The following is a 23,863-nucleotide window of genomic DNA, read 5'->3' on the forward strand; positions in this document are numbered from 1 at the left end:
AATTGCAATACTTAATTTTCCTGTTTTTCATCTTTTGTTTTTTCCCTTGCAAGTCTGGTGAATTTTCAATATCTAATTTCGAAAAAAACAGAGCAGAATTTGAAGAATTCAAGTAAACAAGTGAATAATAATCATAATATCTCTAAAATTCGAAAAATAGCTAAATTAGGCCAATTCCATTTTAAATATCAAATTTTTTTCGACGCCAATGAAATCAGCGCTACCAAGAACCCCTACCCCCATAACATTGATTTTCATGCAACTAACGGTTTAAAAAAAAGCGCTCAGACAATCCTTGCCAAAAGTCTTGGTACACCAAGCTAAAATTTCGCATAAATTCAGTAGCATCCCCCTCTCCCCCTTGAAACAATGTTGAATAACAACAGTTTCAAAGCTTGAAATTCGTCCAATGTCAGTTTATCAGCTAGGGTAAGTAATAGTCTTTTCAGCCAACATTGTTTTTGGGGGGAGGGGGGATATATCTGTATCTTACAGCCGGAAACCTTTATTTCTTCAAAATCTTTCATTGGTCACAGGGTGTTCCAAGGACTTTTGTCAAGGATTGTCTGACAAATATTTTTGAAGCAGTGCATTTGAGATCAAGCAATTAGTTCCAATCTGAGGTTTTCCATGCCGCTGATTTCAGTGGTGGTGTTTTTTTTTCAATATCTAGTCCACTTCATAACATAATTGTCTATCTACTCTAAAAATATTGGTTTCATACGTAAAATAAAGCAAAATTAGAAATTATTTGTATTCTGAAAATTTGTTGCATCTACCTAAAGAAGGGAGGTCACTTTTTGAAACCGAGGCCAATTTGGTTGACGGTTGAGGGAGTAAAAGTTGAAATTCTTTAATTATGATTACATATGTCTTCAGATAGTCAAAATGGCTAACTCCAGTAGCAACGCAGATCCTCAAAAAATTGGGGGCAGAGACGTAAGAAAAGTTTATCTGATAACATACAGTAGCGCTAACACTGAAGTTTATGATAGAGAAAAATTCTCTGATATGATCGTGAAATGTTTTGAGGCAGTAACGACAGCAAAAATTTCCCAATGGGCATGTTGCATGGAGCAGCACAAAGTAAACGGCTACCATTTCCACATGTGCATTTTGTTGGACAAATTACAGAGATGGCTAAAAGTGAAAAATTATGTCCAACAAAAGTATGGTATTGTCATTAATTTTTCTGGTCACACAGGCTATCATACAGCATTCAATTATGTTGTCAAGGAGGATAGTAGTTTCATTACCAGCAGCAATCACCCTGAAACTGTTTCTTCTCCAAAAACGAGCAAGGCAACAAGGAAAAAAGCTGCAAAAAACCCTTCAAAGGAAAAGAAGCTGAAGTCAAAGCGTCTTTCAAACTTTGATGTCGCCAATATTATAGTTGAAAATAAGCTGCGATCGCGTTTAGATGTTCTTGTTCGGGCTAAGTCCAGTTTTGAAAAGGGTGACAGAAGGTTGTACGAGTTTGTCCTGAACAGAGGCGATAAAAAGCTGAATGATCTTCTGGACACCGTATGGGAGTTGGAGACTGCCAAGGAGAAGCAAGAAAGGGCTTCTATGTCTAGAATAGACATCCTTAAGGAGCAGCTTAGCGTTGGGTGCACCTGTGAAGGCCAGTGGCTCGAGTGTGCTCTCCAAATCCTTGACAAAAATTGCATCGATAGGTCTGTGTTTGCAAATGCCATTGTCAAACTGCTTGTTATGGGTCGTGGCAAGGGCCGTAATATTTACATTACTGGCCCCGCCAACTGTGGCAAGACTTTCATCTTAGACCCCCTTAGAGTGGTGTACGATAGCTTTCTGTCCCCAGCTACTTGCTCGTATGCATGGCTTGGAGTTGAGAACAAGGAGGTTATATTCCTCAACGATTTTCGTTGGTCTCCCGTTATACTTCCTTGGGCTGACATGCTGCTGTTGCTTGAAGGCCATGTGGTACATTTTGCTGCACCCAAAACCAACTACAGCAAGGACATCGAGTTCACGAGGGACACTCCAGTGTTTGCTACTGCCAAGGCCCCCATCTCCTTTATCAAAGGCTCGGTAATGGATGATCGTGAAACAGAAATGATGTCTGTTCGCTGGCGCATATTTACGTTCAGGCATCAGTTTTCTTTGGAAGAGCAGAAGACAGTCTCCCCATGTGGCCATTGTTTTGCAAAAATGCTCTTGGAATAACAATGATTTCCAGACGCTCCTTCCTAGAGAAGCTGCCCCGTACAAAGCGAAATGGTACTCGGGCAGCCAAACGACAACGGTTTACCATTGCATTTCCCCCTTGAATTTCTTGTTTATATGACAGTTTTAAAATAATTCCCCGAAAAAAGTGGTACACTATGATGTACATTCTAAAGACAAAAAAAAACCATTCTCGCGTTTGCCTATTCGAGTGTAATTGAAAGAAATCACCACGGTTTACCATTTTCCATCTAAGAACAGGAACAGTTAAGATTCATTTTTTTCAAAAATGGTAAACCGTGAACATTTTTGGCTAAATCTCAAAATTTATCAATCCAGTTTCGTAGAAACTTATCAGCCTTGTGGTACGTTGTAATGTACCTCCTTTGCGGAAACTACCGAAATATACCTGCAACCTGTTATTTTTTATAAGCTTTTTTAAAATGGTAAACCGTGATGGTAAACCGTGGCCAAGAGCATTTTTCCAATCCAATTCAACTCTATCACTTTTTATTACGTAAGCAATGGACGTTATCCAGAACTTTGAACAACAATACTAATTAGTCAGTTATAAAGGGCTTTTTGAAAATTTTTGCTGATAAACAATAAGCAATAAATTCAGATGAACTGCTAGTATGAGTATTTTAAAATAATCTTCAAACACGCAGCTTACGGAGGAGCTGCCAAACACTACAGAGAAACAAATCCATAGAGAACAAAAGCAATTTCAAAGCTGCAGTTCAAATTTTATGATACATAAGTTAGAAACTTTCATACAAAAAAACACTTTTAAGTTTTTTTGAATTAGTATTTAGTTCTATATCCATCATTTATGGCTAGAGTGCTCAAACGATCATGCATGCTTCGAATAGTTCTATCTATAACAGTTACATCAAAGTCACTAAATGCCTGCAAAACTCTTCCTTTAAAAGTCTGAAAGTCCTCTTTCACGATTTTTCCTCTCAACGCCTCCTGTCGCAAATTACATTTTATAATATTAAATAAATTTTCAATAGGATTCAAGTCCGGTGATCTTGCTGGTATCTCAACAAGTTCAGCACCCACTTCTTCTAAAGCATCGCTTGCCAATTTGCTCCTTTGACTGGGGTCATTGTCCATAACGAATAACAGTTTTTCCTTCTTTTTCATCGCTGCACATTCTCTGAGAGTGCTGTCCAATGTCTCATGCACAAATTTTGCGAACCACCGGGCGTTCATCTTCTCGTACTCCTCCGCAACAACAACCCCTGCCGAATAGGAAACACCAACCAACAAATGTAGTGTACGCCCTCCAGGCAAGTTCTTCGATCCTTTACTTGTAAACACAAGGCCCTCTTTTTTTGTTCTCCACACTCGTCCCCTTGGGCACAAAGCGTCGTTATACGGATTTTGTTTGTGATGGAATGAAACTCCGTCCAGATACATCAAAACATCGTCCGTCCAAAAATTTCTGTCATGTTTCTTTAAAGCATCCCTGGCATATGATACTCTCTTCCTCCTATCCTTAGCTGACAGTATACCCTTCTTTCTAGGATTCAGAAACCTATATCCAGCATCATGCAGAGCTCTTACCAAAGTCCTGTAGCTAACATGTGTGATCTGGCATTCCTTTGCTACATCCATCACTCTGACGTTTCCATTTGTTTCTCGCATCTTCTTGAAAGTCCTAAGAAACCTTGCCTTGTCTCTTTTGCTCATCAGTGGTGGTCTACCTGTCCTCTTATTCTCTTGTTTAGTTGAAGGCCCCTCCTTACAAATACGGACCACACTTGAAACAGAAATCTTGCAATGTTCCGCTATTTTTCGAAACGACAAAGACCTTCCCTTTCGCAAGTAGCAAGCCAACGCTCTCTCTCTGTCGCTAATTTTGCTATGAAACACCATGTTTGTTAAAGAGCAACTCAACAACTGCTTTTGATACTATAGTCAATTTCGTTTTTATTTCTTAGCTTATCGTTTAATTATACAACACCGACACAGTGAGAAACAGGAAGGTTTCCGCCATTGACATTCCAAAAATTCTATCTTGGAGACATTTTCACACGTACATGTGCTTTGAACAGCAATTGCAATACTTAATTTTCCTGTTTTTCATCTTTTGTTTTTTCCCTTGCAAGTCTGGTGAATTTTCAATATCTAATTTCGAAAAAAACAGAGCAGAATTTGAAGAATTCAAGTAAACAAGTGAATAATAATCATAATATCTCTAAAATTCGAAAAATAGCTAAATTAGGCCAATTCCATTTTAAATATCAAATTTTTTTCGACGCCAATGAAATCAGCGCTACCAAGAACCCCTACCCCCATAACATTGATTTTCATGCAACTAACGGTTTAAAAAAAAGCGCTCAGACAATCCTTGCCAAAAGTCTTGGTACACCAAGCTAAAATTTCGCATAAATTCAGTAGCATCCCCCTCTCCCCCTTGAAACAATGTTGAATAACAACAGTTTCAAAGCTTGAAATTCGTCCAATGTCAGTTTATCAGCTAGGGTAAGTAATAGTCTTTTCAGCCAACATTGTTTTTGGGGGGAGGGGGGATATATCTGTATCTTACAGCCGGAAACCTTTATTTCTTCAAAATCTTTCATTGGTCACAGGGTGTTCCAAGGACTTTTGTCAAGGATTGTCTGACAAATATTTTTGAAGCAGTGCATTTGAGATCAAGCAATTAGTTCCAATCTGAGGTTTTCCATGCCGCTGATTTCAGTGGTGGTGTTTTTTTTTCAATATCTAGTCCACTTCATAACATAATTGTCTATCTACTCTAAAAATATTGGTTTCATACGTAAAATAAAGCAAAATTAGAAATTATTTGTATTCTGAAAATTTGTTGCATCTACCTAAAGAAGGGAGGTCACTTTTTGAAACCGAGGCCAATTTGGTTGACGGTTGAGGGAGTAAAAGTTGAAATTCTTTAATTATGATTACATATGTCTTCAGATAGTCAAAATGGCTAACTCCAGTAGCAACGCAGATCCTCAAAAAATTGGGGGCAGAGACGTAAGAAAAGTTTATCTGATAACATACAGTAGCGCTAACACTGAAGTTTATGATAGAGAAAAATTCTCTGATATGATCGTGAAATGTTTTGAGGCAGTAACGACAGCAAAAATTTCCCAATGGGCATGTTGCATGGAGCAGCACAAAGTAAACGGCTACCATTTCCACATGTGCATTTTGTTGGACAAATTACAGAGATGGCTAAAAGTGAAAAATTATGTCCAACAAAAGTATGGTATTGTCATTAATTTTTCTGGTCACACAGGCTATCATACAGCATTCAATTATGTTGTCAAGGAGGATAGTAGTTTCATTACCAGCAGCAATCACCCTGAAACTGTTTCTTCTCCAAAAACGAGCAAGGCAACAAGGAAAAAAGCTGCAAAAAACCCTTCAAAGGAAAAGAAGCTGAAGTCAAAGCGTCTTTCAAACTTTGATGTCGCCAATATTATAGTTGAAAATAAGCTGCGATCGCGTTTAGATGTTCTTGTTCGGGCTAAGTCCAGTTTTGAAAAGGGTGACAGAAGGTTGTACGAGTTTGTCCTGAACAGAGGCGATAAAAAGCTGAATGATCTTCTGGACACCGTATGGGAGTTGGAGACTGCCAAGGAGAAGCAAGAAAGGGCTTCTATGTCTAGAATAGACATCCTTAAGGAGCAGCTTAGCGTTGGGTGCACCTGTGAAGGCCAGTGGCTCGAGTGTGCTCTCCAAATCCTTGACAAAAATTGCATCGATAGGTCTGTGTTTGCAAATGCCATTGTCAAACTGCTTGTTATGGGTCGTGGCAAGGGCCGTAATATTTACATTACTGGCCCCGCCAACTGTGGCAAGACTTTCATCTTAGACCCCCTTAGAGTGGTGTACGATAGCTTTCTGTCCCCAGCTACTTGCTCGTATGCATGGCTTGGAGTTGAGAACAAGGAGGTTATATTCCTCAACGATTTTCGTTGGTCTCCCGTTATACTTCCTTGGGCTGACATGCTGCTGTTGCTTGAAGGCCATGTGGTACATTTTGCTGCACCCAAAACCAACTACAGCAAGGACATCGAGTTCACGAGGGACACTCCAGTGTTTGCTACTGCCAAGGCCCCCATCTCCTTTATCAAAGGCTCGGTAATGGATGATCGTGAAACAGAAATGATGTCTGTTCGCTGGCGCATATTTACGTTCAGGCATCAGTTTTCTTTGGAAGAGCAGAAGACAGTCTCCCCATGTGGCCATTGTTTTGCAAAAATGCTCTTGGAATAACAATGATTTCCAGACGCTCCTTCCTAGAGAAGCTGCCCCGTACAAAGCGAAATGGTACTCGGGCAGCCAAACGACAACGGTTTACCATTGCATTTCCCCCTTGAATTTCTTGTTTATATGACAGTTTTAAAATAATTCCCCGAAAAAAGTGGTACACTATGATGTACATTCTAAAGACAAAAAAAAACCATTCTCGCGTTTGCCTATTCGAGTGTAATTGAAAGAAATCACCACGGTTTACCATTTTCCATCTAAGAACAGGAACAGTTAAGATTCATTTTTTTCAAAAATGGTAAACCGTGAACATTTTTGGCTAAATCTCAAAATTTATCAATCCAGTTTCGTAGAAACTTATCAGCCTTGTGGTACGTTGTAATGTACCTCCTTTGCGGAAACTACCGAAATATACCTGCAACCTGTTATTTTTTATAAGCTTTTTTAAAATGGTAAACCGTGATGGTAAACCGTGGCCAAGAGCATTTTTCCAATCCAATTCAACTCTATCACTTTTTATTACGTAAGCAATGGACGTTATCCAGAACTTTGAACAACAATACTAATTAGTCAGTTATAAAGGGCTTTTTGAAAATTTTTGCTGATAAACAATAAGCAATAAATTCAGATGAACTGCTAGTATGAGTATTTTAAAATAATCTTCAAACACGCAGCTTACGGAGGAGCTGCCAAACACTACAGAGAAACAAATCCATAGAGAACAAAAGCAATTTCAAAGCTGCAGTTCAAATTTTATGATACATAAGTTAGAAACTTTCATACAAAAAAACACTTTTAAGTTTTTTTGAATTAGTATTTAGTTCTATATCCATCATTTATGGCTAGAGTGCTCAAACGATCATGCATGCTTCGAATAGTTCTATCTATAACAGTTACATCAAAGTCACTAAATGCCTGCAAAACTCTTCCTTTAAAAGTCTGAAAGTCCTCTTTCACGATTTTTCCTCTCAACGCCTCCTGTCGCAAATTACATTTTATAATATTAAATAAATTTTCAATAGGATTCAAGTCCGGTGATCTTGCTGGTATCTCAACAAGTTCAGCACCCACTTCTTCTAAAGCATCGCTTGCCAATTTGCTCCTTTGACTGGGGTCATTGTCCATAACGAATAACAGTTTTTCCTTCTTTTTCATCGCTGCACATTCTCTGAGAGTGCTGTCCAATGTCTCATGCACAAATTTTGCGAACCACCGGGCGTTCATCTTCTCGTACTCCTCCGCAACAACAACCCCTGCCGAATAGGAAACACCAACCAACAAATGTAGTGTACGCCCTCCAGGCAAGTTCTTCGATCCTTTACTTGTAAACACAAGGCCCTCTTTTTTTGTTCTCCACACTCGTCCCCTTGGGCACAAAGCGTCGTTATACGGATTTTGTTTGTGATGGAATGAAACTCCGTCCAGATACATCAAAACATCGTCCGTCCAAAAATTTCTGTCATGTTTCTTTAAAGCATCCCTGGCATATGATACTCTCTTCCTCCTATCCTTAGCTGACAGTATACCCTTCTTTCTAGGATTCAGAAACCTATATCCAGCATCATGCAGAGCTCTTACCAAAGTCCTGTAGCTAACATGTGTGATCTGGCATTCCTTTGCTACATCCATCACTCTGACGTTTCCATTTGTTTCTCGCATCTTCTTGAAAGTCCTAAGAAACCTTGCCTTGTCTCTTTTGCTCATCAGTGGTGGTCTACCTGTCCTCTTATTCTCTTGTTTAGTTGAAGGCCCCTCCTTACAAATACGGACCACACTTGAAACAGAAATCTTGCAATGTTCCGCTATTTTTCGAAACGACAAAGACCTTCCCTTTCGCAAGTAGCAAGCCAACGCTCTCTCTCTGTCGCTAATTTTGCTATGAAACACCATGTTTGTTAAAGAGCAACTCAACAACTGCTTTTGATACTATAGTCAATTTCGTTTTTATTTCTTAGCTTATCGTTTAATTATACAACACCGACACAGTGAGAAACAGGAAGGTTTCCGCCATTGACATTCCAAAAATTCTATCTTGGAGACATTTTCACACGTACATGTGCTTTGAACAGCAATTGCAATACTTAATTTTCCTGTTTTTCATCTTTTGTTTTTTCCCTTGCAAGTCTGGTGAATTTTCAATATCTAATTTCGAAAAAAACAGAGCAGAATTTGAAGAATTCAAGTAAACAAGTGAATAATAATCATAATATCTCTAAAATTCGAAAAATAGCTAAATTAGGCCAATTCCATTTTAAATATCAAATTTTTTTCGACGCCAATGAAATCAGCGCTACCAAGAACCCCTACCCCCATAACATTGATTTTCATGCAACTAACGGTTTAAAAAAAAGCGCTCAGACAATCCTTGCCAAAAGTCTTGGTACACCAAGCTAAAATTTCGCATAAATTCAGTAGCATCCCCCTCTCCCCCTTGAAACAATGTTGAATAACAACAGTTTCAAAGCTTGAAATTCGTCCAATGTCAGTTTATCAGCTAGGGTAAGTAATAGTCTTTTCAGCCAACATTGTTTTTGGGGGGAGGGGGGATATATCTGTATCTTACAGCCGGAAACCTTTATTTCTTCAAAATCTTTCATTGGTCACAGGGTGTTCCAAGGACTTTTGTCAAGGATTGTCTGACAAATATTTTTGAAGCAGTGCATTTGAGATCAAGCAATTAGTTCCAATCTGAGGTTTTCCATGCCGCTGATTTCAGTGGTGGTGTTTTTTTTTCAATATCTAGTCCACTTCATAACATAATTGTCTATCTACTCTAAAAATATTGGTTTCATACGTAAAATAAAGCAAAATTAGAAATTATTTGTATTCTGAAAATTTGTTGCATCTACCTAAAGAAGGGAGGTCACTTTTTGAAACCGAGGCCAATTTGGTTGACGGTTGAGGGAGTAAAAGTTGAAATTCTTTAATTATGATTACATATGTCTTCAGATAGTCAAAATGGCTAACTCCAGTAGCAACGCAGATCCTCAAAAAATTGGGGGCAGAGACGTAAGAAAAGTTTATCTGATAACATACAGTAGCGCTAACACTGAAGTTTATGATAGAGAAAAATTCTCTGATATGATCGTGAAATGTTTTGAGGCAGTAACGACAGCAAAAATTTCCCAATGGGCATGTTGCATGGAGCAGCACAAAGTAAACGGCTACCATTTCCACATGTGCATTTTGTTGGACAAATTACAGAGATGGCTAAAAGTGAAAAATTATGTCCAACAAAAGTATGGTATTGTCATTAATTTTTCTGGTCACACAGGCTATCATACAGCATTCAATTATGTTGTCAAGGAGGATAGTAGTTTCATTACCAGCAGCAATCACCCTGAAACTGTTTCTTCTCCAAAAACGAGCAAGGCAACAAGGAAAAAAGCTGCAAAAAACCCTTCAAAGGAAAAGAAGCTGAAGTCAAAGCGTCTTTCAAACTTTGATGTCGCCAATATTATAGTTGAAAATAAGCTGCGATCGCGTTTAGATGTTCTTGTTCGGGCTAAGTCCAGTTTTGAAAAGGGTGACAGAAGGTTGTACGAGTTTGTCCTGAACAGAGGCGATAAAAAGCTGAATGATCTTCTGGACACCGTATGGGAGTTGGAGACTGCCAAGGAGAAGCAAGAAAGGGCTTCTATGTCTAGAATAGACATCCTTAAGGAGCAGCTTAGCGTTGGGTGCACCTGTGAAGGCCAGTGGCTCGAGTGTGCTCTCCAAATCCTTGACAAAAATTGCATCGATAGGTCTGTGTTTGCAAATGCCATTGTCAAACTGCTTGTTATGGGTCGTGGCAAGGGCCGTAATATTTACATTACTGGCCCCGCCAACTGTGGCAAGACTTTCATCTTAGACCCCCTTAGAGTGGTGTACGATAGCTTTCTGTCCCCAGCTACTTGCTCGTATGCATGGCTTGGAGTTGAGAACAAGGAGGTTATATTCCTCAACGATTTTCGTTGGTCTCCCGTTATACTTCCTTGGGCTGACATGCTGCTGTTGCTTGAAGGCCATGTGGTACATTTTGCTGCACCCAAAACCAACTACAGCAAGGACATCGAGTTCACGAGGGACACTCCAGTGTTTGCTACTGCCAAGGCCCCCATCTCCTTTATCAAAGGCTCGGTAATGGATGATCGTGAAACAGAAATGATGTCTGTTCGCTGGCGCATATTTACGTTCAGGCATCAGTTTTCTTTGGAAGAGCAGAAGACAGTCTCCCCATGTGGCCATTGTTTTGCAAAAATGCTCTTGGAATAACAATGATTTCCAGACGCTCCTTCCTAGAGAAGCTGCCCCGTACAAAGCGAAATGGTACTCGGGCAGCCAAACGACAACGGTTTACCATTGCATTTCCCCCTTGAATTTCTTGTTTATATGACAGTTTTAAAATAATTCCCCGAAAAAAGTGGTACACTATGATGTACATTCTAAAGACAAAAAAAAACCATTCTCGCGTTTGCCTATTCGAGTGTAATTGAAAGAAATCACCACGGTTTACCATTTTCCATCTAAGAACAGGAACAGTTAAGATTCATTTTTTTCAAAAATGGTAAACCGTGAACATTTTTGGCTAAATCTCAAAATTTATCAATCCAGTTTCGTAGAAACTTATCAGCCTTGTGGTACGTTGTAATGTACCTCCTTTGCGGAAACTACCGAAATATACCTGCAACCTGTTATTTTTTATAAGCTTTTTTAAAATGGTAAACCGTGATGGTAAACCGTGGCCAAGAGCATTTTTCCAATCCAATTCAACTCTATCACTTTTTATTACGTAAGCAATGGACGTTATCCAGAACTTTGAACAACAATACTAATTAGTCAGTTATAAAGGGCTTTTTGAAAATTTTTGCTGATAAACAATAAGCAATAAATTCAGATGAACTGCTAGTATGAGTATTTTAAAATAATCTTCAAACACGCAGCTTACGGAGGAGCTGCCAAACACTACAGAGAAACAAATCCATAGAGAACAAAAGCAATTTCAAAGCTGCAGTTCAAATTTTATGATACATAAGTTAGAAACTTTCATACAAAAAAACACTTTTAAGTTTTTTTGAATTAGTATTTAGTTCTATATCCATCATTTATGGCTAGAGTGCTCAAACGATCATGCATGCTTCGAATAGTTCTATCTATAACAGTTACATCAAAGTCACTAAATGCCTGCAAAACTCTTCCTTTAAAAGTCTGAAAGTCCTCTTTCACGATTTTTCCTCTCAACGCCTCCTGTCGCAAATTACATTTTATAATATTAAATAAATTTTCAATAGGATTCAAGTCCGGTGATCTTGCTGGTATCTCAACAAGTTCAGCACCCACTTCTTCTAAAGCATCGCTTGCCAATTTGCTCCTTTGACTGGGGTCATTGTCCATAACGAATAACAGTTTTTCCTTCTTTTTCATCGCTGCACATTCTCTGAGAGTGCTGTCCAATGTCTCATGCACAAATTTTGCGAACCACCGGGCGTTCATCTTCTCGTACTCCTCCGCAACAACAACCCCTGCCGAATAGGAAACACCAACCAACAAATGTAGTGTACGCCCTCCAGGCAAGTTCTTCGATCCTTTACTTGTAAACACAAGGCCCTCTTTTTTTGTTCTCCACACTCGTCCCCTTGGGCACAAAGCGTCGTTATACGGATTTTGTTTGTGATGGAATGAAACTCCGTCCAGATACATCAAAACATCGTCCGTCCAAAAATTTCTGTCATGTTTCTTTAAAGCATCCCTGGCATATGATACTCTCTTCCTCCTATCCTTAGCTGACAGTATACCCTTCTTTCTAGGATTCAGAAACCTATATCCAGCATCATGCAGAGCTCTTACCAAAGTCCTGTAGCTAACATGTGTGATCTGGCATTCCTTTGCTACATCCATCACTCTGACGTTTCCATTTGTTTCTCGCATCTTCTTGAAAGTCCTAAGAAACCTTGCCTTGTCTCTTTTGCTCATCAGTGGTGGTCTACCTGTCCTCTTATTCTCTTGTTTAGTTGAAGGCCCCTCCTTACAAATACGGACCACACTTGAAACAGAAATCTTGCAATGTTCCGCTATTTTTCGAAACGACAAAGACCTTCCCTTTCGCAAGTAGCAAGCCAACGCTCTCTCTCTGTCGCTAATTTTGCTATGAAACACCATGTTTGTTAAAGAGCAACTCAACAACTGCTTTTGATACTATAGTCAATTTCGTTTTTATTTCTTAGCTTATCGTTTAATTATACAACACCGACACAGTGAGAAACAGGAAGGTTTCCGCCATTGACATTCCAAAAATTCTATCTTGGAGACATTTTCACACGTACATGTGCTTTGAACAGCAATTGCAATACTTAATTTTCCTGTTTTTCATCTTTTGTTTTTTCCCTTGCAAGTCTGGTGAATTTTCAATATCTAATTTCGAAAAAAACAGAGCAGAATTTGAAGAATTCAAGTAAACAAGTGAATAATAATCATAATATCTCTAAAATTCGAAAAATAGCTAAATTAGGCCAATTCCATTTTAAATATCAAATTTTTTTCGACGCCAATGAAATCAGCGCTACCAAGAACCCCTACCCCCATAACATTGATTTTCATGCAACTAACGGTTTAAAAAAAAGCGCTCAGACAATCCTTGCCAAAAGTCTTGGTACACCAAGCTAAAATTTCGCATAAATTCAGTAGCATCCCCCTCTCCCCCTTGAAACAATGTTGAATAACAACAGTTTCAAAGCTTGAAATTCGTCCAATGTCAGTTTATCAGCTAGGGTAAGTAATAGTCTTTTCAGCCAACATTGTTTTTGGGGGGAGGGGGGATATATCTGTATCTTACAGCCGGAAACCTTTATTTCTTCAAAATCTTTCATTGGTCACAGGGTGTTCCAAGGACTTTTGTCAAGGATTGTAGCTCTAAGCATTATAGAAACAAACCTTTGTCTACCTTAAACCCGGCTTTGCAACTTAATGAGGCCATAGTTTAGAGATGTAAGCAAGCCTTAGGATTACTTTCTATTTCTTTCTAACAATTATGGTACATCAACATGGAGGTAAAAACAAAAGCAAGAAATGGGAAAGTTTATTATTATTTCCCAAAGATTTCCCTTGTATGCTTCAACAATTAAACAGGCTTAGCTTTAAGACTTTACCTTCCGATGTTGATACTCAAGCACAGACAAAACAAATTGCTCTAGAGATTTAAATTCTGAAAGAAGCTCTGCATTGTCACCAAATATTCCTTTTCTTGAAGGACACTTCTTTCCTTTATTTGAAGAATCAACAAGAGCAAACAATTCATCATCAATCACAGCAAAAAGAAGTAACAGGCCAGTTTTTGTGACATATGTTTTTGGAAGCACCAGCTCACTGAGCCTAGACTCTGATTGTGAAAAGGTAGTGGATAATGAAGCATTCCTTGGTCTTGTAAATGTTGATGATGAGCTGACAGATCTGACCTAAAGAAAAGAAAATATAGAAAGTTGTGAGTAAGGTTCAGTAGCTTCACAACTTTCAGTAAATACCTCATTTGCTACAATGTGAAAACAAAACAGAGCTTTGTTTGAAAAAAGATTTTGTGCATGAACTCTCATTTCAGGCACATTTTCTGCACGTAAACCTCCTTTTACCTGCCATATAGCATGCAAACAAAAGTTTTTATCATGTAATGCTAATTGCTAATTTGGTATGTATTTCAAATTGTAGTGTGCAACACTCTGACCTTGTGCGTACATAATTCTCTGCACTGCCACGTACAGGACTTGCAGACTTACACACAGGAATGTGATTCACACAATCCGTGATTTTAACGAAATATATTGGAGAACCGCCCATTGATTTATATAGGCCTGACGATTCTGACGATTCGCTCTGACGATTCGCACGCAAACTACCCTCCAGTTTTCCTTTAATAACTTTTGACTAACTACATCTGTAGGACTGATTTAATTTTTAAACATCACAAATACTATAGTTTTACTGTTTTTTCATATTTTCATAATTAAATAAAAATTCCGGTTAATATGAAAGTCTCCGAAACTTAGACAAAAATGTGGAATTTGTGAAAACAGCCCACCGGTTTTCCTTTAATAACTTTTTGCAGAAAAATGGTAAAAATACCATTTAAAGTTGAATCGATAGAGCAAAGTTTGCGACACTGTTTTTTTACAGTTTGCAAGAAGTTAAACCTGTTTCAAGAACATTTTCAGCCCCCTGAATGTTGGCAAAAACGAAATTTTCCCAAAACCGCTCTTCAGTTTTCCTTTAATAACTTTTTTAAATCTCAGGGTTTTGGCCCAAACAGCGGTTAATTCTCTTCCTCGATACCTCCTACACTGTTTTTTCATAGTCTGCACTTGGGTTTTGCACTTTGTTATGATTTTGTTTTGCGTCCAAAGTAGGGGAATTTTTCGAAAGTGCAAAATCCGCCTCTAACCATGATGTAAACTTGAGTTTATAAGTCGTGCCAGGAGCTACCCCCTGAGACAGTTTTCATTTCCAGTTGTTCAGTATTCATCAAAATATTTGTTTAATTCTGTTTTTAAAGAAAATTATACGTTTTATTTGACTTCCGAGGTCTAGGAAAATGATATTCTTTTCCTGTCACCATATTCAAAACCACTCGGCCTATCAACTGCTGTCAAATTTTTTCAGATTTTTTTCTGTAATTTTAACCTTTCCAGTCTTGTAAATGATGCCCTTACCTAAAGTTTGTTGCCTTGGTTGTCCAAAATGGACGCTTAGCGATTCGAAAACAGTGGCTTGAAAAGAGCGAAAATCTCACTACCCTGCTCAAAAGTCTCGCTACTCGGCTCAAAAGAGTCGATTTATTTATTGAGGGGAGAGCCATGACACAGAATGCGCTCTGACGATTCGCAACCCTCCTATGACGATTCGAGCAAAACAGCCCTCTGGTTTTCCTTTAATAACTTTTCGCAGAAAAATGTTATAAATACTATTTAAAGTTTAATCAATAGAACATAGCTTGCTACACTGTTTTTTCATAGTTTGCAAGAGGTTAAAGTTGATTCAAGTACATTTTCAGCCCCCCGAATGATGGCAAAATCTCAATTTTCCCAAAACCGCTCTTCAGTTTTCCTTTAATAACTTTTTCAAATCTCGGGTTTTTTGCCGAAACAGTCGTTTATTTATTTTTTCGATACCTGCTACACTGTTTTTTTATAGTCTGCAGTCGGTTTTTGCACTTAGTTGTGTTTTTATTTTGCGTTGAAAGTAGGGGAATTTTTTGAAAGTGCGAACTCCGCCTCTAACCATGATGTAGACTTGAGTTTATAAGTCGTGCAAGACATCACCCCCAGAGTCGGTTTCAATGCTGAGTGGTTGAATATTCATCAAAACATTGGTTTATTTCTGTTTTTCAAAAAAAATCTACGTCTTATTTGACTTGCAAAGACTAGGAAAATGAGATACTTTCCCTGTCACCCAGTTTAAAACCACTCGGCACATCAACTGCCGTCAAATGTTTTTGAAATTGTTTCGGAAACTTTTACTCATCCAGTCTTGTAAATGATGCCATTACCTAAAGTTTTATTGCTTTGGTTGTCCAAAATGGTCGCGAAACGATTCCAAAACAATCGCTTGAAAACAGTAAAAGTCTCACTACCCGGCTCAAAAGAGACGATTTCTTGATTGAGGGGAGGCCCTTGTGCTCTGACGATTCGCAACACTTCCTCTGACGATTCGAGCAAAACAGCCCTCCGGTTTTCCTTTAATAACTTTTCGCAGAAAAATGTTATAAATACTATTTAAAGTTTAATCGATAGAACATAGCTTGCTACACTGTTTTTTCATAGTTTGCAAGAGGTTAAAGTTGATTCAAGTACATTTTCAGCCCCCCGAATGATGGCAAAATCTCAATTTTCCCAAAACCGCTCTTCAGTTTTCCTTTAATAACTTTTTCAAATCTCGGGTTTTTTGCCGAAACAGACGTTTATTTATTTTTTCGATACCTGCTACACTGTTTTTTTATAGTCTGCAGTCGGTTTACGCACTTTGTTTTGTTTTTATTTTACGTCGAAAGTAAAGGAATCTTTTGAAAGTGCAAACTCCGCCTCAAATCACGATGTAGACTTTAGTTTATAAGTCGTGCCAGGCGCTATCCCCTGAGCTGTTTTTCATCTCCAATTGTTGAATATTCATCAAAATATTTGTTTAATTCTGTTTTTAAAGAAAATTATACGTTTTATTTGACTTCCGAGGTCTAGGAAAATGAGATTCTTTTCCTGTCAAACTTGTTTAAAACCACTCGGCACACCAACTGCCGTCAAATTTTTTCTGACTTTTTTCTGAATTTTTTAACTATTCAGACTTGTAAATGATGCCATTACCTAAAGTTTTATTGCTTTGGTTGTCCAAATAGAACGGCCAACGATTCCAAAACGGTCGCTTGAAAACAGCAAAAATCACCCTACTCGGCTCAAAAGAGTCGACTTATTCATTGAGGGGAGAGCCATGACACAGAATGCGCTCTGACGATTCGCAACCCTCCTCTGACGATTCGAGCAAAACAGCCCTCCGGTTTTCCTTTAATAACTTTTCGCAGAAAAATTGTAAAAATACCATTTATTGTTAAATCGATTGAGAATGGTCTGTTACACTGTTTTTTTATAGTTTGGAAGAGGTTAAAAGTGTTTCAAGAACATTTGCAGCCCACCGAATGTTGGGAAATTCTCGAATTTCCCAAAACCGCTCTTCAGTTTTCCTTTAATAACTTTTTGCAGAAAAATGGTGAAAATACCATTTGAAGTTGAATCAATTAAGAATGGTCTGCTACACTGTTTTTTTATAGTTTGGAAGAGGTTAAAAGTGTTTCAAGAACATTTGCAGCCCACCGAATGTTGGGAAATTCTCGAACTTCCCAAAACCGCGCCTCAGTTTTCCTTTAATAACTTTTCGCAGAAAAATGGTGAAAATACCATTCAAAGTTGAATCAATTAAGAATGGTCTGCTACACTGTTTTTTCATAGTCTGCAGTCGGTTTTTGCACTTCGTTGTGTTTTTATTTTACAAGGAAATTGGGGGATTTTTTCCAAAGTGCAACACCGCCTCAAACCTTAATGAAGATTATCATTTGATTCGAAAGTCGTGCCAAGTGCCACCCCTGCTTCGTCTTTAATTTCCTATTGTTTTCCATTCATCTGGAAACTTGGTTCAATTCTTCAAACTCCGGCTCAGGGGGTGACAGCTTCGTAGTGGTTTGAGGCGGTGTTGCACTTTGGAAAAAATCCCCCAATTTCCTTGTAAAATAAAAACACAACGAAGTGCAAAAACCGACTGCAGACTATGAAAAAACAGTGTAGCAGACCATTCTTAATTGATTCAACTTTGAATGGTATTTTCACCATTTTTCTGCGAAAAGTTATTAAAGGAAAACTGAGGCGCGGTTTTGGGAAGTTCGAGAATTTCCCAACATTCGGTGGGCTGCAAATGTTCTTGAAACACTTTTAACCTCTTCCAAACTATAAAAAAACAGTGTAGCAGACCATTCTTAATTGATTCAACTTCAAATGGTATTTTCACCATTTTTCTGCAAAAAGTTATTAAAGGAAAACTGAAGAGCGGTTTTGGGAAATTCGAGAATTTCCCAACATTCGGTGGGCTGCAAATGTTCTTGAAACACTTTTAACCTCTTCCAAACTATAAAAAAACAGTGTAGCAGACCATTCTTAATTGATTCAACTTCAAATGGTATTTTCACCATTTTTCTGCAAAAAGTTATTAAAGGAAAACTGAAGAGCGGTTTTGGGAAATTCGAGAATTTCCCAACATTCGGTGGGCTGCAAATGTTCTTGAAACACTTTTAACCTCTTCCAAACTATAAAAAAACAGTGTAGCAGACCATTCTTAATTGATTCAACTTCAAATGGTATTTTCACCATTTTTCTGCAAAAAGTTATTAAAGGAAAACTGAAGAGCGGTTTTGGGAAATTCGAGAATTTCCCAACATTCGGTGGGCTGCAAATGTTCTTGAAACACTTTTAACCTCTTCCAAACTATAAAAAAACAGTGTAACAGACCATTCTTAATTGATTCAACTTCAAATGGTATTTTCACCATTTTTCTGCGAAAAGTTATTAAAGGAAAACCGGAGGGCTGTTTTGCTCGAATCGTCAGAGGAGGGTTGCGAATCGTCAGAGCGCATTCTGTGTCATGGCTCTCCCCTCAATGAATAAGTCGACTCTTTTGAGCCGAGTAGGGTGATTTTTGCTGTTTTCAAGCGACCGTTTTGGAATCGTTGGCCGTTCTATTTGGACAACCAAAGCAATAAAACTTTAGGTAATGGCATCATTTACAAGTCTGAATAGTTAAAAAATTCAGAAAAAAGTCAGAAAAAATTTGACGGCAGTTGGTGTGCCGAGTGGTTTTAAACAAGTTTGACAGGAAAAGAATCTCATTTTCCTAGACCTCGGAAGTCAAATAAAACGTATAATTTTCTTTAAAAACAGAATTAAACAAATATTTTGATGAATATTCAACAATTGGAGATGAAAAACAGCTCAGGGGATAGCGCCTGGCACGACTTATAAACTAAAGTCTACATCGTGATTTGAGGCGGAGTTTGCACTTTCAAAAGATTCCTTTACTTTCGACGTAAAATAAAAACAAAACAAAGTGCGTAAACCGACTGCAGACTATAAAAAAACAGTGTAGCAGGTATCGAAAAAATAAATAAACGTCTGTTTCGGCAAAAAACCCGAGATTTGAAAAAGTTATTAAAGGAAAACTGAAGAGCGGTTTTGGGAAAATTGAGATTTTGCCATCATTCGGGGGGCTGAAAATGTACTTGAATCAACTTTAACCTCTTGCAAACTATGAAAAAACAGTGTAGCAAGCTATGTTCTATCGATTAAACTTTAAATAGTATTTATAACATTTTTCTGCGAAAAGTTATTAAAGGAAAACCGGAGGGCTGTTTTGCTCGAATCGTCAGAGGAAGTGTTGCGAATCGTCAGAGCACAAGGGCCTCCCCTCAATCAAGAAATCGTCTCTTTTGAGCCGGGTAGTGAGACTTTTACTGTTTTCAAGCGATTGTTTTGGAATCGTTTCGCGACCATTTTGGACAACCAAAGCAATAAAACTTTAGGTAATGGCATCATTTACAAGACTGGATGAGTAAAAGTTTCCGAAACAATTTCAAAAACATTTGACGGCAGTTGATGTGCCGAGTGGTTTTAAACTGGGTGACAGGGAAAGTATCTCATTTTCCTAGTCTTTGCAAGTCAAATAAGACGTAGATTTTTTTTGAAAAACAGAAATAAACCAATGTTTTGATGAATATTCAACCACTCAGCATTGAAACCGACTCTGGGGGTGATGTCTTGCACGACTTATAAACTCAAGTCTACATCATGGTTAGAGGCGGAGTTCGCACTTTCAAAAAATTCCCCTACTTTCAACGCAAAATAAAAACACAACTAAGTGCAAAAACCGACTGCAGACTATAAAAAAACAGTGTAGCAGGTATCGAAAAAATAAATAAACGACTGTTTCGGCAAAAAACCCGAGATTTGAAAAAGTTATTAAAGGAAAACTGAAGAGCGGTTTTGGGAAAATTGAGATTTTGCCATCATTCGGGGGGCTGAAAATGTACTTGAATCAACTTTAACCTCTTGCAAACTATGAAAAAACAGTGTAGCAAGCTATGTTCTATTGATTAAACTTTAAATAGTATTTATAACATTTTTCTGCGAAAAGTTATTAAAGGAAAACCAGAGGGCTGTTTTGCTCGAATCGTCATAGGAGGGTTGCGAATCGTCAGAGCGCATTCTGTGTCATGGCTCTCCCCTCAATAAATAAATCGACTCTTTTGAGCCGAGTAGCGAGACTTTTGAGCAGGGTAGTGAGATTTTCGCTCTTTTCAAGCCACTGTTTTCGAATCGCTAAGCGTCCATTTTGGACAACCAAGGCAACAAACTTTAGGTAAGGGCATCATTTACAAGACTGGAAAGGTTAAAATTACAGAAAAAAATCTGAAAAAATTTGACAGCAGTTGATAGGCCGAGTGGTTTTGAATATGGTGACAGGAAAAGAATATCATTTTCCTAGACCTCGGAAGTCAAATAAAACGTATAATTTTCTTTAAAAACAGAATTAAACAAATATTTTGATGAATACTGAACAACTGGAAATGAAAACTGTCTCAGGGGGTAGCTCCTGGCACGACTTATAAACTCAAGTTTACATCATGGTTAGAGGCGGATTTTGCACTTTCGAAAAATTCCCCTACTTTGGACGCAAAACAAAATCATAACAAAGTGCAAAACCCAAGTGCAGACTATGAAAAAACAGTGTAGGAGGTATCGAGGAAGAGAATTAACCGCTGTTTGGGCCAAAACCCTGAGATTTAAAAAAGTTATTAAAGGAAAACTGAAGAGCGGTTTTGGGAAAATTTCGTTTTTGCCAACATTCAGGGGGCTGAAAATGTTCTTGAAACAGGTTTAACTTCTTGCAAACTGTAAAAAAACAGTGTCGCAAACTTTGCTCTATCGATTCAACTTTAAATGGTATTTTTACCATTTTTCTGCAAAAAGTTATTAAAGGAAAACCGGTGGGCTGTTTTCACAAATTCCACATTTTTGTCTAAGTTTCGGAGACTTTCATATTAACCGGAATTTTTATTTAATTATGAAAATATGAAAAAACAGTAAAACTATAGTATTTGTGATGTTTAAAAATTAAATCAGTCCTACAGATGTAGTTAGTCAAAAGTTATTAAAGGAAAACTGGAGGGTAGTTTGCGTGCGAATCGTCAGAGCGAATCGTCAGAATCGTCAGGCCTATATAAATCAATGAACCGCCCTGTATGCCCGAGATCATGACAAGGCAACCCAACCCACAGGCTATATACCCCTAATATCACTTCCAAAACTGAAGTATTTTGCTTTAGTGGAACAATATGGAAGGTTTCTCGTTTTTCTCTCTATTTCAATTCAAACTTGATAGATCTAGGCTAGATGACAAAAGAGGTTTCAACAGTAACAAGTCAAAGATCTATCAGGTAGGACGCCTACCTGACGAATCCTTCTTGAGCTGACTGCTCTTTTCACCGATGGATAAGAGCACAAGCCTTTCTCGACTTTAAGCGATCCATCCCAGCTACAGCTTCCTTGCACTAATTCCGAAAACATTTCCAGTACTGCTTGTTTCTTTGCGCGGATGCATTCTCGTCAAGTGAGCATCACTGTTGCCATAATTTCTAAAAATCTGTGACCGCGGTTTCTATGGTGCGCAAAGTACTTCATGTACTGAGTACTTGATTGCCATTTGGCTCTGTTCAATATACCGTCCAGGGAATATGCCCCCTCTCGAAAAACCCTTCCGTTTTGATGTCAAGCTTTGAAAAAAGCAGCCAACTGACTGAAATTTATTCAATTTCATATAATCAAATGGAGAACTTTTTATCTAGCTCGTTAAATATCCTGCTTTTAGGTCACAAATCTTGTTGTTTATTATCATCATCTCAAATGTTTCTCTGCGTATTCGAAATGCTACCCTTAAAAGTTCAAGTTTTGAATAGGCCCCTTTTCAAATAAACCATCTCTAGCATCGAGTTTTGAGCAAGAGTCTTTTGTTGTAACGACACTTTCAATCAATATTTCTAGATAGTGCTTACGACTGTATCCAAAGCAGTTCACTTTTTATGTTTAAGAAGTTGAGTTACAAATCAATCAATAGAGGCTCCGATTCATTTTATGAACTTCTTGTTCTTAATCCTGTCCCTTGCTCTTGTCATGTATCCCTTCTTGCGCCTTTAACAAAGGTGTAAATTAATTTCAGCATGACTACTTTTGATCGTCTAAGGAACACATAATAGTCACAAAGTTTTAGGAAGTTAGACTAAGAATTAATTCATTTTATTTTCATTTTTCAGTGTTAATGATGTTAGCACTTCAATAATGCTGATTTTCAAGAAACCCTCCTCTATAATAACATAAAAAGTTTATAATATCATAGAAAATAGAGTTAACCTACCAGGGCCGTAAATCTGTCATGTGAATTGGGGGGGTCAGCAGAGCGAATGAATATAAAGTATGCAGTGGGTCATGGCACCACAAGGGTATGTGTTATGTTTTATGGAAACAGTTGAGGGGCAAATTACTTTAAAAACGAAAGTCAATATTTTTGGATTTCTCAAGACTTTCTGCTCTATAGAAGGTATTTACAGATATTCCGTAGTACATTGACTTGTGTTGATAATTGGATGGATAACATTTTTCAGAGATGGCCCCAAGAAATTGAACCTTTAAAAAAGTTCGGCGCTTTTCAGAAGAACACAGATTATTGTTTATTGGGTGAAATTTTCGAGGGGAAGAATCATGCTTAAACCTTAGTGACAGACTTTGGGGAAATATGGGACGCTGTTGGATTGAATGGTAGAAATTTACTTTCTGAACAGAAATGTGCGTCTTCCTTATTTTTCGTGCTTTCAGTAGGCCATGTTTACACATTAAAAATGAATACATTTTAATGATACAAAAAGTGATTTACTGAATAAAAGCAAATAATAGACAAATAATAGAAATGTACGTAAATAAGTTAGTAAATAGGTAAAATAAAATGACAGATTGCTCTCTTTCTATTTTGTACTTCGTTTTCAAAAATAAAACGGTAAAAAACGGTAGAAAACGGTAAGTTTTTATCTTGTAAAAATTATAAAAACCCTGCTTTCAAAAATAACCTTATTGGCTGAGGTTTGTTGCAATAACACAGAAAAACGTAGTTTGGTTCTAACCCGGCTACCAGGGATTTCTTTCTTTCAAGGAAAATGATGGTAATTTCTCCAAAAAAATCGTTTTGCTCCAGATTTTTGGGGGGGGGTCCAGTCCCCCCCGTCCCCCCCCCCCCCCCCCCCCCGGGATTTACGGCCCTGTAACCTACGATACAATAAATTCATACGTTCGAAGCCCCTCTATAATTCAAAATAAAAAAGATCGAATGCAAGCAGCTATTTACAGTTAAATAAGACATTGATTCAAACTGTTTATGGAGGGTGGTTATTTACATTCAGAGGAGAGGTCTTTCCGAGAATTAGAGCCTTTAAAATTAAAGTATTTCTGTCTATTTTCAGAGTTGTCTCTTGTAGAATTAAATTAGTTGATGTATTCTCAAGGTGAGAAGTTTTCGTGAAAAGAACTCACACGTATTGTGTGGCCAGTCCATAAGACCATGGCATTTGACTCGTGAGTGACTAGATCCTTGATGGCCCTTCAGTTGATTAGATTCTAAAGTTAGTTTCCTTTTTTTGTTGTTTTTGCAGCCAAGCGACAACAGCCCTAAACAGAACAGCAATAGCAACAGTGTGTCCACAATACTTGTGTAAATTGTATGTAAAAAGCCAATTCCCTGAAAATCAAAAGAAAATGTTATATTGTTCTTTTTCCAATATAAAATGTTCTGTCGATCTTAATACAAAGTTGGCCTTTTGTGCAACACCCAA

The 23,863-nt window shown here is 37.9% G+C and overlaps 1 protein-coding gene across 2 annotated transcripts in view; it reads right to left on the reverse strand.

Moving 5' to 3' along the window:
- The window catches only part of LOC135696309 (uncharacterized), an 86,475-nt gene extending 64,813 nt beyond the window's left edge, over nt 1–21,662 (reverse strand). For both annotated transcript variants that reach the window (XM_065215677.2, XM_065215667.2), the window contains exons 1-2: nt 21,438–21,662; nt 13,560–13,865 (exon numbers count right to left, since the gene is read on the reverse strand). In XM_065215677.2, the coding sequence (XP_065071749.2) occupies nt 13,560–13,865; nt 21,438–21,554 (423 nt within the window). In that variant the 5' untranslated portion in view covers nt 21,555–21,662. The remainder of the gene's footprint in view (nt 1–13,559; nt 13,866–21,437) is intronic.
- Between the last annotated feature and the right edge of the window lie 2,201 nt (nt 21,663–23,863).

This window comes from Rhopilema esculentum, chromosome 17 (assembly GCF_057945365.1).
Source record: "Rhopilema esculentum isolate cy_ngs chromosome 17, ASM5794536v1, whole genome shotgun sequence".
Classification (NCBI taxonomy): Eukaryota; Metazoa; Cnidaria; class Scyphozoa; order Rhizostomeae; family Rhizostomatidae; genus Rhopilema; species Rhopilema esculentum.